Source organism: Panthera onca, chromosome C1 (genome assembly GCF_046562875.1).
Source record: "Panthera onca isolate mPanOnc1 chromosome C1, mPanOnc1 haplotype 2, whole genome shotgun sequence".
In the NCBI taxonomy this organism is placed as follows: Eukaryota; Metazoa; Chordata; class Mammalia; order Carnivora; family Felidae; genus Panthera; species Panthera onca.
In genome coordinates, this window is record NC_138346.1 from 137,624,086 (window position 1) to 137,636,505 (window position 12,420).

General features: G+C 34.6%; 1 protein-coding gene across 1 annotated transcript in view; it reads right to left on the bottom strand.

Moving 5' to 3' along the window:
* LOC132670902 (uncharacterized) overlaps nucleotides 1-12,420 on the bottom strand; it is a 500,514-nt gene that overhangs the window by 72,399 nt on the left and 415,695 nt on the right. Inside the window, exon 4 of the mRNA XM_081796303.1 lies at nucleotides 3,701-3,779. Within this exon, the coding sequence (XP_081652429.1) occupies nucleotides 3,745-3,779 (35 nt within the window). The 3' untranslated portion in view covers nucleotides 3,701-3,744. The remainder of the gene's footprint in view (nucleotides 1-3,700; nucleotides 3,780-12,420) is intronic.

Below are 12,420 nucleotides of genomic sequence, written 5' to 3' on the forward strand. Positions count from 1 at the left end.
ATTTCTGTATAAAGTCTTTCAGGTTTGTTTACCTCAAGATCCAGTTTCCAGCATTATGTCTGCTTCATTGTTGTCCTTCTTTAAATTCCCTTTCACCAGACAAAGAGAAAAGTTTGGCTTTGAAGTCGCAGGAAGCCACGTTGTCAGTTACCGCCAGAACCCACGGAAGTACACGTGAAAGCAGGCATTAGAGGTGGTGGAGATCAGAGGGCATTTCAAAAGCTGCAGGAGCTATTCAGATTCTCTTCTTTAAAGGGGCTCTGATGCCAGAAGATGGTTGAGGGACTCTTCTGTGCTACTGGTTTGAAATGTATTTGTAGTTTAATCATAGAGAATCCTGATTTAAAATTCCCAGTTTTGGGGTGGGGAGGGGCAAATGTTTTCTGTGTTAGGGCCCTTAGATAGCAGCCCTTCCTGAGGGGCCATATGCCATACTGTTCCACCAGGTCTGCAATTCCTGGGGAGGATTTAGGAGGCAGGAGATAAAAGGAAAAGGAGAAGACGTTTGCTCTATGTATTTTTCTTGCTCCCAAGATAAAGTCATTGCCTCATTGTTGAACTTTGACACCAACATGTGCTGAAGGTCTGGCAGACATTAAGTAAATATTTGCAGATTGATCTGCTGATTTAAAGAAATGCTTCTTTACCGTGTGAGGCAGTGGTATTCTTTTTTCCACGTTACAAATTTAAAGAAAGAAATAAGGTTAGCTATGGGCAAAGCTGTACGAGAGTTTCTCTGACAACTGAGTTTGACAACTGAGAAAGAAAAGGAAGAGGAGAGGTGAATCTCCTGGTTTATGTTTCACTCTGTGCAAAGTGATAAAGTTGAGGCTGAGGCTTATTGAACTAAAACGTTAAGTTGTATGCACAGGAAAATTGAAGAAAGCGAAATGTGCAGTTGCCTCTCTCTAAAAGCCTTTTATGGGCAGGAAAAAAAAAATGTCCCTGTTGGTCAGTTTCCCTTCCCTCCTAGATGCAGAATTCCCTCCTGCTGCACCCCATGTGACTTTTTCATGTTGTTATTTCAATCATCATAAGTACTTTGCTAGAAGACAGTGATCACTGGGTTAAAAAATGAAAATTAGTATTAAATTTTATTACTTTTGGATGGAATACACTTGAGGAAATAATCCTATAGATCTTTCACACTTGAACTAAGTTTCTCAGTTGGAGAAACAACAACAACAAAACAACATTTTGTCCTTTATTTGCATCACTGTACTATATTCTCTTTTAGGAATTAGGGGGAATATGTCTTGCAGACATAAATCAAAACACACTGGGTTGAAGGGAAACAATGATACGATTCGACTCCAACTTCTTATGTAAACTTATACCATATGATAATGTAGTTGTACTGCATATTCAATTTTGATATGTAACCTTTGAAATAAATTGGAATATTCTTTCCAGATACTCTTGGCACACACCAAGTGATCATAAACAATAATTTCATAAAGGTCACTTGCTCAATAAGTAGTGCTCACGGCAAGAAGTGTTCAGGACTACTCAGATATTTCCCCCTTTCTCTGAGACTCTTAATTTATTCTTTTTTCCTTCTTTGAAGCTCCAAACAACACAAATTTTCTTGTACCATGTAGACTTACAGAATTTCTGGAATGATTACCGTTTTCCTCTTTTTCTTGCACTTCACTCTTTTTTTTTTTTAACTTAAATTGGCTGATAGAAAGTAGGCAAAGCAGTTTGGGGGTGGCGGGGGGGAGGAGGCTAAGTCATTCAGCCAAAAACTAATTGGCTATTTTAAATGAAATTATTATTTGGTTTCAATTTCTCTCTACTCAAATTAATTTATATGAATAGACATGGCTAAAATAAGTAGGCATAGATATACTTGTGATGTCTGCTTTTACACAATTTGTTCATTTACGAAATGTATTTCAGAAACCCTATGACAAACCCCAAAGAAGCTTAATATTTCTTTACCACTATAACTTCGGCTCCTCATACAAAAGCTAAAAATTGTATTTTGTTAAATCTGAGCTCCAATCATGTTAGTTGTGTCTTTTACCAATAAAACAGCCCAATCAATATTATTCTACTTGCAGATAATAACTTTTCTTACTATATGCCAATTCCATCTGCTGCCAAATAATACAAGTGACTATAGCCCTTATAAGAAATGACCCAGAAAAGGATTTCCTTTCTTCAAACCTATCTAAAGATATTTACATGGGCCATACCCAGGATATTTGGTTCTTGTAAAGGAATCTAGAAGTTGTATGCAAAGGAGAGTCAAGACAGGTCACAGGAAACCTCCTATAGGGAGGATTTGTTTACACCCCATTAAACCCCATTCATTTCAAGTCTCTTTACAAATTGTAATCAATAATGAGGATAGGACATTTTCAGGATGAAATTAGTAAAATAAAACTTTTCATTATTTTTTGTTCCCCTTGTTCTAAGAAGAAGATTTGAAGCTTGAATAAGCTTAATTGTAATTCTAATTTACTGTAATGTGAATTTCTTCTTCTTCTTCTTCTTTTTAATCTGTACATTTAAAGACTGTCTCTTGGATGCTCTAGGGTCATTTAAGCAATGATTCTTATTCTCGCTCAATCTCTTAATCTCTCCCCTGTCTCTGTCTCTGTCTCTGTCTCTCTCTCTCTCAGAATATAAATTGAATACCATAGTTTTCAAATAAGAAGGAACTGATTTGATTCCTAGATAGAGTTATGATGAGAAGAATTATGGAGCTGGTGTCATTTGAAGTGGCCTTGAAGTAGAAGCAGATGGCAAGAGGTGCAGGCAGGGGGGTGTTGGGAAAGGTAGTGATGAAAGGCTTCTTTTTATCTTCTGTCAAACCTCACATCATTACAACATCTACAATTTACTACTGCTGATGCTGTTAGGTGGACTTCTGGAAAACTGTAGAATCTTAGGAGATGTTTCTTTAAGATCTCATCTTCTCTGATAATTAAAAATGGGCAGCTTATTATAGAGGAAACACTGACTTTAGCTAGAGCACACAGTGCTTAGAATTCTTAAAAAAACAGCACTGAATTTGGATAAATCCAACAAATGTTGCTAAAATGTGGACTTTACTGCCCACTGGATCTTTTTTCTCAGCCACTGATGTGACAGAACACAAATCTAACAGAGGCCCAGTTGGAGTTGACTTTGGGATGAAGGTGGCCTCTGGTAGGGAGAGACTGTTTTGGTTGTGGCTGTTTCCTACATACCTTCTTCCTTCGTTAATGAGTGGAAGTCAGAGAATTTAATATATGGTAAAATTTGTAGTTTATTTTTATGAACTAAAGGGTTCAGCTATTTCTTTCTCAGGATAATTTTAATTTGAAACTGAAACAAGTACAAACACCCACTCAAAACATAATAATCCAAGGTAATCCACTTTGATGTTCAATATTTAGATATAGGAATGCCTATCTTTGAGACAAGTTATGGTGTTAATATATGGTAGGGCAGATGGACCAAATATAAATTCAGAACTGAACAAATTACAGGAGCTGTGAATACATTTTACAGCATGTCTTCTATTTGTTCATTTTTTCAGCTGTTTCCCTCTTTATTATGCTACTTTAGTTGTCTAGCACCTATAGGAATGTATCTAGAAAATGTGACTTGAGTTTATAAATCCTGTAAGAATTTGCATTTATCTTTGTCAAGAGGATAACTGAAGGCAGTGAGGTTTCTGTGAAATATTCTAATTAATCCAACTCACCATATTTTTGTATTCTGAAAATCCCATCAACTAAAATTCAGTTCTCATCTTAAGAAGGAGGAAAAGAGCAGAGGTGTCCCTGAGGAGGAAAAAAGGAGGAATTAAAATAAAAAAAAAGTGAATAGAACTAAATGAAGGAACCTGAACAGGAGATTTTTGCATAAACATCATTCATCTCCCTGCTTTCCTTCCAACAACCCTTGACCTCTACCCTCCTGGAGATCCAATCCCGTTGTCAAGGAACACTTTACTCTTCCAGAAAACCTAGAAACTTTTACCAACTTGTCTTAAACTCAGCCAGCTTGTTAGTCCGTGTCTGCGTTCTGGCTGCCTCATCTGCCATACACAGAAGCAGTCCCTAATGGCTGGAGAATGTGAGTTTTTCTTCCTGCAAAATATGCCTCACAGTACTGAGTAAAGCAAAAGAGGCCTGTTTTCTAAGACTCTGCACTTGAGAATGTGTTCGGACAATCTCTACCCAGATGCCAGCGTGCAGATGCATATTTCAAACGTTCCTTTTCCTGATTAGCATGCAGCCAGAACACCTGTTTTGCTGCCTGGAGGAATCATATTCAAAATGAAGATACACCTGCACACTCAAATATTTTCATTGCGTTTATAAACAGAGCTCTTAGTATTGGGGTGAATATGCTCCTATCAGTCCAAAGGTGTGGGACTCTGCCCTCTGAAATGACCTCAGTCCCATTTTGTTGATGGGCCATTTTTTAAAAACTGCATTTGTAAGCAGATTTGAAGTGTTGGCACTTTCCACGGAGATTACTCTGTGTGTGTGTGTGTGTGTGTGTGTATGTGTGTGTAGAAGGGGTGACTATCCAAATCGAGGGGCAAATACCCCACTTTGGCAATAGGATAAGACAGATTCCACACGTGATAGTTTTGAATGTTGAAAAGGACAGGCAGGCCATTGTCAAAATATACACTTTTCTTTGAGCATTTAAAAATATTTTAAATACAGATCTCTGAAAATTAAGCTTAAACTTATAACTATGAATATGAAATAATCATCTCTAAGAGAAAAGTAAAAAAAGAGGGTAATTGCTTAAAATTATAAATGACTATTCAAAATACAATGACAACTATACTTTTTAAAACCATTATTCACAATGACTTTATTTTAAAGCGTTATATATAAATTTATAAGTGTACATAGGATGTGTTTTATGTACATGGATTAGGTAGCTGTTTAAGCACAACAGTGCCTACCGGAAAATTATTTTCCACAAGAGTAAAGTGTGGACGATTTGAGGTCCTATTAAAATCATCTTTGGGAATGCATCAAATCTATTTAACAATACAGTTATGGGGGAAATGAAAGCCTGACTATCTTGCAGTTTGATTTAAATGATAGAATTGGGTAGCATAATTCAGTATTTGTGATTGATAAGCTTCTAGGAACTGAGCTTTTGAACCTTTTCAAGTTCATCAAACACTGCGCTCATAGGCAATGCATAGATAAATTATAGTCTTCTAAATTCCTTAGAATTCAGAACAGTGGAATTGAACTCTATCAGTTGAGTAATAACTCTACACAAGCCAGATCCCAGTCATTCATAACTAAAGTAGTGACTCTATCAGCCCAGAATAAGAATGGAAACACTCAAATAAGACATTTGGGCTGCTACAAAGAACAAAAATATAGATTGGCCCTATATTATTTTTTTCTTAATCTGTCTAAATCAATTAGACATTTGAATTGTGGTATTGTATTTCCAGGAAGCGTCATTGCTTTCTATTATCCTCATGACAAAAATAAACAATTCCTTTTGAAATCATAGAGAAAAAATGCCTCCCACTGAGTTGATGCTGTGTGTTGTTATATGCAAGAACATATGTGTAATAAAAAATGAGAAATTATGGATCAAATAATGATGTTGGAGCCACTTACACAAACAATAGAGAGCATTTTGGAAGAGCTCCAAATATCATCACTATTGTTTAATTTCAGCTCCAGTTATGCATCTGCCTAGGCTAGTGTCAAAGATAATAATCTCACCAGATAGATATAAAAGGCACAACTAAAATTACATGGCCCCATTATTCTGTTTACACATAGTACTAAACCACTCTTTTCCAGCTGACTGACCCAACAGAGCATTTGTCCATTGAGTTCCCTTGCAAATTTGGTGGGCTGATGCCCATTTCTTTGTCTATATTAGGTCATTTTGTACCAATGTAGGAATAAAGTAACTAAGAAGAGGCATGAATATGTTTGCTCTCTAATGAATCTGTTCTTTACATCTTGCTCTCTGCCTTTCACACACAATTATGGGCTTTTAAAGCAAGGGAGAGCCTTAGTGGAAGTCACAAAATGCCAATTAAAAGAAATGGACAGAAGCTGAGCGCCAAATCACTCATTCTGGGAAAAAGAGGAAGACAAAGAGAGCTATGCATTTTAGCCCTCTTCACTGAAATGTCTTCTGCCAGTCAACACATGATAGAACCCTCAACTAGAAGGAGATTTAGAAAGTTACTCAGTCCAGCACTCAGTATTTAATTCAAAACCACTTAACAGAGGAAGTTTTCATGTACAATATTAGTCAAGGAGAAAGAAAGAAAAAGAAGGAAAGAAACAAATAAACAAGGAAAAAGAAACTAAAAACAAATGCTAACGAGAAATTTTCATTGTCCAATTTATACCTTAAAGTAAAGGTAATTTTGAAAACTATGATGTATCAGTGGAGAGAAATATCATATTCTTTTGTTAAGTCATGGACTGAAAGACAAAACTTTTGTCATTTATTTTCTTTGAATGCAAAGCATTGCCCTCTAAGTAAGCCTGAACAGGATCTGCCTCTCCATCACTGACAGTTAATAATTAAATCAAACATTATATTCAGCAATAGAACATATGCATCAGCTTCTTTCAAATTGCATTTCCTTCCTGTTAGGTCCATTAGTGTAAACCAGACTGCCTTTAGAAACCCCCTTATTGCTGCTGTCTTTCAGCACAGTTCCTGAAATGGATAATGTGGTACATATTATGGGCAATTACACAGAACTCCCCAGCGATAGGGTTTTAGAGTTACAGAATGAAACAGCTGGAACTACAGAGCTATAAGCTAATCATAAAAAAAAAGGAAATAGTTAAAAAAAATAAATAATCCGGACAAAGAAAAAAAATGAAAAGCACAAGAGGCTCTATAAAATCATTGTTCTTAGAGAAACTGTCTGTACCTAGAAGGATCTCCAGAGTTCACACTGCAAAACTATCTAAATCTAACCATGTTATTTTAAAAAATACATTTTCCCATGTCTTCTACACTCATGGTGTTAAAAAACACATAACAAACAGCTAGCCAATAGGAGGTATTGGAAACAATGACATTCTTCTCTCTAGCTTTATCAATGTTGTATTTCCATATTAGTCACATTGTGAGAAATCTAGTCTTCCTTTTCAATTTTATTTCCATGAAAACATATATGGTGCTAGAAGATGGGTTTTCTATTCACTAAATGAGCCACCCAGATAATATTTTCATCTTGTTATTTTATGCTTGGTTTGGGTGTATAGTGCCTATGCCACAGAGATAAGAAATTACATAATCTATCTCTCCACTTGGTTTGGGGATTGCAATTGGAGTGTTCTGCTTGAAAAATCAGACACAAACATTAGATATATACCTAAGGGAAAAGTTTCCTATTCAAAAAGGAAAATATATATTCTGATTTCTTCCTCACAGTTTTAGGAAAGAGAGTAATAATGGGTTTTGATGGCAAAAATGTTGCTTCGTTTGGTTGTAAGCAAAATGCAGTTTTAGCTTGCGCCAATGAAGTGTTTTTGAGAATTTTCAGTAAAATTACTTTATAACTTGAGAAATAATGGAACAATCTGCACAGTAACTACTGTGAAATGAAACAAAAGTGGGTGCAATTTCAAACTTTAAATATAGCCACAAAACTATTTTCAAATTTGTTGCTAAAGTATTCTACAAAAATCTGAAGATATTAAAGCAGAATATTTGTACAACTCTTGGAGAACTATTCTTTTTCTCTATAAAGAGATAGATTACATAGTCATAGCCAGATTTATGTGGCTACTTATATACTTTCATAAGGCTTCAGTAGCCAATATTTATTTCGGCAACAATAAAATGCAGCAGGAAGAAGCTGGACATAAAACATGCTATCCAGTTTGATATCCTTAACAGTCATTGTCTCCTATTTCCCTTAAGAGCAGTGATTCTTTGTTGTTAGGTTTTTTTCCCCCTTTCCAGTAAAAGCTTTATTATGATAGAGTGGAAGGAGGGGAAACAGAGATGTTAACAAGATGAAATGTTAAAGTCAAAGGAAGACTATGTCTCCTCATTATAAAAAGTAATGTTCACTTTAACAGTAAAACCCTCATTTGTTTTTATTATCGGAGCTATATTGGTGACTGTACAATATAATAAGTGAATATGTTCTGAATACCCAAACCTATTTGTTATGTAACAAACAAAGTTCAGGAGATTTAATTGGAGGTTATGTTTTTGAATGTCCCTGTTTTTCATAAGGAGGGACACTGAACAGAGGGAGAAAAGACCTAATACAAATTGCATCTGGACGGGGGAGATGGATAAAGAAACTAGTAACTGATACTTAAAGAAATTCCTCACATCTTTTTATTTCTATATGAATTTGCCCCAAAAGAAAATAAACTGTTACCTATTAATTTCTAACACAGGAAATTTCTAGAACAACACCCCTCTTCTTCATATTAAAAATAACTATCTTTGTCTCCATATGGTTTGCATTTCTATTTAGACAAAATAATAGTCCTTAGCATATACTCATGCCAGTTCCTGAACTAAGGACTTTGTGAATATTAACTGATTTAATCTTCCTAACAACACTGTGGTGTAGGTACTATTATCTCCATTTTGCAGATGGAGAAAACAAACCAGAAGACTTACATAACTGGCCAGTGCCACCACTTTATTAAACGGTGAAACGGAGATTTGAACCTAGGTAGTTGGAGTCCAGAATCTGAGCTCTTACATATTAAAATATATTGCCTTTGAGGATAGGCATATTGCACAGCATTATGGTACATAAAGTATCAGGTCTCAGTTTGCTCAAGAATGATTCAATAGCAATGAATCATGCATCCATATTTGGAACATGCAAATCATGATTCTACCATATCATGGTGGTTACTATTGGTAAGCATATAAAATTGTCACATTTACCTTAGACCTAGTCAACAAAAAAAGACAGAGCCCATCCTGCTAATATCATACTACGACATTTAGTTTGTGGATCTATTAATTTAAAATACTTTGCTTCATTCTAATAGCTCTTCTTCAGATTCTTGGCTGGAAAGCATCTGGAAAAATACCCCCAAATAATCCAGTGAACACGAGGTATAAAAAAGTTGCCTCATTATAAAATAGCCTACCATGTATAATAAATTAAAATTTTTTGACGTTCATTATTTTTGACAGAGAGGCAGAGTGCAAGTGGGGGAGGGGCAAAGAGAGAGAGACACACAATCTGAAGCAGGCTCTGGGTTCTGAGCTGTCAGTGCAGAGCCCCAGGCAGGGCTTGAACTCACGGACTGCTGGATCGTGACCCGAGCCAAAGTAGGATGTTTAACCAACTGAGCCACCCACGTGCCCCTCAAGTATAATAAATTAAATCCTCATTCAGATCTCTTAAAATTTCTTATGTTTTGCTTCTTGTAAAAGAGTTAATTACATGCAGAAGTAGTGGGGTTTTTAAAAATGAAAACATCGAAAGAAAATACAGCAAAATACTTGTATGATTTTGAGTTGGGTAAGCTTCTTCTAAGGGAGCCAAAACTCAGAATTCATAAAGAACAGGATAAGTATTCTTGAATACCTAGCAGGTTTTAAATGTATGACAAAGATACTATGATTAAAAATACACCCAGGGGCACCTGCATGGCTCAGTTGGTTGAGCGTCCGACTTCAGCTCAGGTGATGATCTCACGGTCAGTGAGTTCGAGCCCCGCGTCGGGCTCTGTGCTGACAGCTCAGAGCCTGGAGCCTGCTTCGGATTCTGTGTCTTCCACTCTCTCTGCCCCTCCTCCACTCATTCTCTCTCTCTCTCTCTCAAGAAGTAAATAAAAATTAAAAAAAAAATACACCCAGATTATGGACTGGAAAAACATTTGCCACCCATATATCACAGAAAGGGCTAATATATATTAGCAGATATAAGTTACTTATTACATTGGGATTTTATCTTAATGCATTATCTATATTATCATTTCTCAACTTACATAGAGGTCAGTTGGGATCTTGTTAAAATGAAGATTGTATTTCAGCAGGGTTTGGTCCCAAGATTTTGCATTTCAAAGAAGCACCATATGATGCTGATGTTGCTGGTTTACACATCACACTTTGAGTAGCACTGATCTAGACTTTGCCCAGTTCATGTAACTACATAAATAACCTAACTAATTTCAAACAAAAATTTGAGGACAACTGTCATATTTTTATTCACGGAAATTGTTTGGAATGATGTCATTTAAAAGGAATACATTTAAGCCTTGGATTAGAGAAAGGATTTCATATCCATATGACCCAAGAGTGAGGTGAGAACTATTTGTTTTCTTCATACCCTCTAAATCTAATTTTCAAAGGAAAAAAAAATAGAGGACACAACCCAATAGAAAATCGAGCAAGCGATAAAAGATAATTGACATGAAAGAAGTTAAAAGGACAATAAATTTAAGAAAGCATTCTTCATCTTACTGTTAGTCATAAAATACAAATAAAAGAGTAAGAAAATACTTATATTTACTTATTATTTAGGCAAAAATTAAAAAGAGGGAAAATAAAATGTTTCTGTCTGTGGAGGATGTACTAGATCACAGCAGATCAACGTTCCTGTGATTAAAAAGAAAAACCTATACAAATCACATATAGCACATGAACAAATAGAGGCCCAGGGAAAGTAAGTTATCCAACATTAAGCGATATGTTGGGATAGCTGGGATATTCCCACACCTAGATTTTAATGTTACTATTGCAGTCTACTGACTCTCAACAATGTACTGATTATTTAAGGGATCTAAGTGATTTAATTTATTACTACGTGAGTGCTGCCTTATCCAATTTTTACAATAAGATTTAAATGGAATGCTTAAGGTCTAGGATTATAATGCAGACACTAAAATAAATTCAAAGAGCATTGACTTTCATGCACCTGCTCTAAATTTAAATACTGTGTATTTGATAGCAAAGCACATTGATAATAAGGTCACTGTAATTAAGAAAAAGAAAAGCTTCCACCATATATTTATAAAATCCCACCCCATAATTTATATGCTAGAAAAACTTAATTCCATTTAGATTAAAGGGTTAGTGACAAAAATTAAAGCATAAAATATTAGGATCAAATGTAGATATACTATATGACTTCAGGATGGTGAAGCCTGAAAGTAAAAGAAGAAAACAGAAAAGAATTAAGGATGCATAGATAACGTGAGAAAGAATGAAGGAAAAAATTTTGTCTCAATCGTATTTCTCTGTTAAACACTTTAAGTATGTTCATTTGTAAATTGTATTTATTCTTCCAAAAATAGGCTGTTTTTGTCCTTGATGATTTTTCTCCATTAATTTGTGCATCATATTCTTATTAATTGATAAGAATATTTTGTATTAGTGACATTAACCTTTTGTCAAGTATATTGTAAATACCGTTTCTCCATTCTTCCTTTAATTTTGTTAATATTGTGGCATTATTTTAAAAAATATTCTGATAAAAAATATAAATAGGTCCTCTATCAAAGAAGAAATATAAATGTATAAATAACACAAGGGGAAAAGGTTCAACATGATTGCTAAGGAAAGAAAATTTTTAAATGAAATATTAAAGAGCAGAAATGATTTCCAAATAATAATAATGCACAATTCTAAAGCAAATTACAGGTTAACTTTTATAGACTTCCAGTTGAAATGTAAATTTCTGTAGTGTTTCTGGAAGTCGATTAGATAATTTGTAACAAGAGTATTAAAGAATTCAATCCTGTAAAACCTCTTCATTCAGTGTGTTCAGGAAACTGTGTTAGCTCTAAGGCTTACAAATAAACATGACATAGTGTTTGCCTTTATTGAGTTTAGGATTCCACAGTAGAACAGAGCTAAGTGCTCAAGCAGATGTGGCAGCTGTTGCTGGCAGAATTGGAGTAATTCTCCTACAAAGACCCAACTATAAATTCTAGATGACATACAATCTAAATATATATAATAAAATAATATAAACACAGATAATAATATAAATATGACATAATATTATATAAATATAACATAAATTATATATACACTTATAAAGAAGATAGATTTTAAAATTTATTGCTACATACTTGCACATGGTACTTTAAATATATATATATGTAGCATATATTTTTATAATACATATATTTAAGAATAAGAAATTATTATTAAAAATTCTAGATCTGAGAAAAAGTTGAACCTAGATAGATAAACAAGCATTACAAGCCATGCTTTTTCTGAATATATTTGCCATCTGGACTAAAATTCTGTGAAACTGAGCTGGTAGTTTGTGTCTTTCCGTGAACTGGTCCATTTCATCTAAGTTGTTGAACTAATGTGTGCAGAGTTGTTCATTGTACCCTCTGATTATTCTTTCAATATCTGTGGGATCTATAATGACACCTCCTCTTTCATTCTTGATATTGATGATTTAGATCTTCTCTCATTTTTTTGAAGTATAAACTCTATAAGTTTATT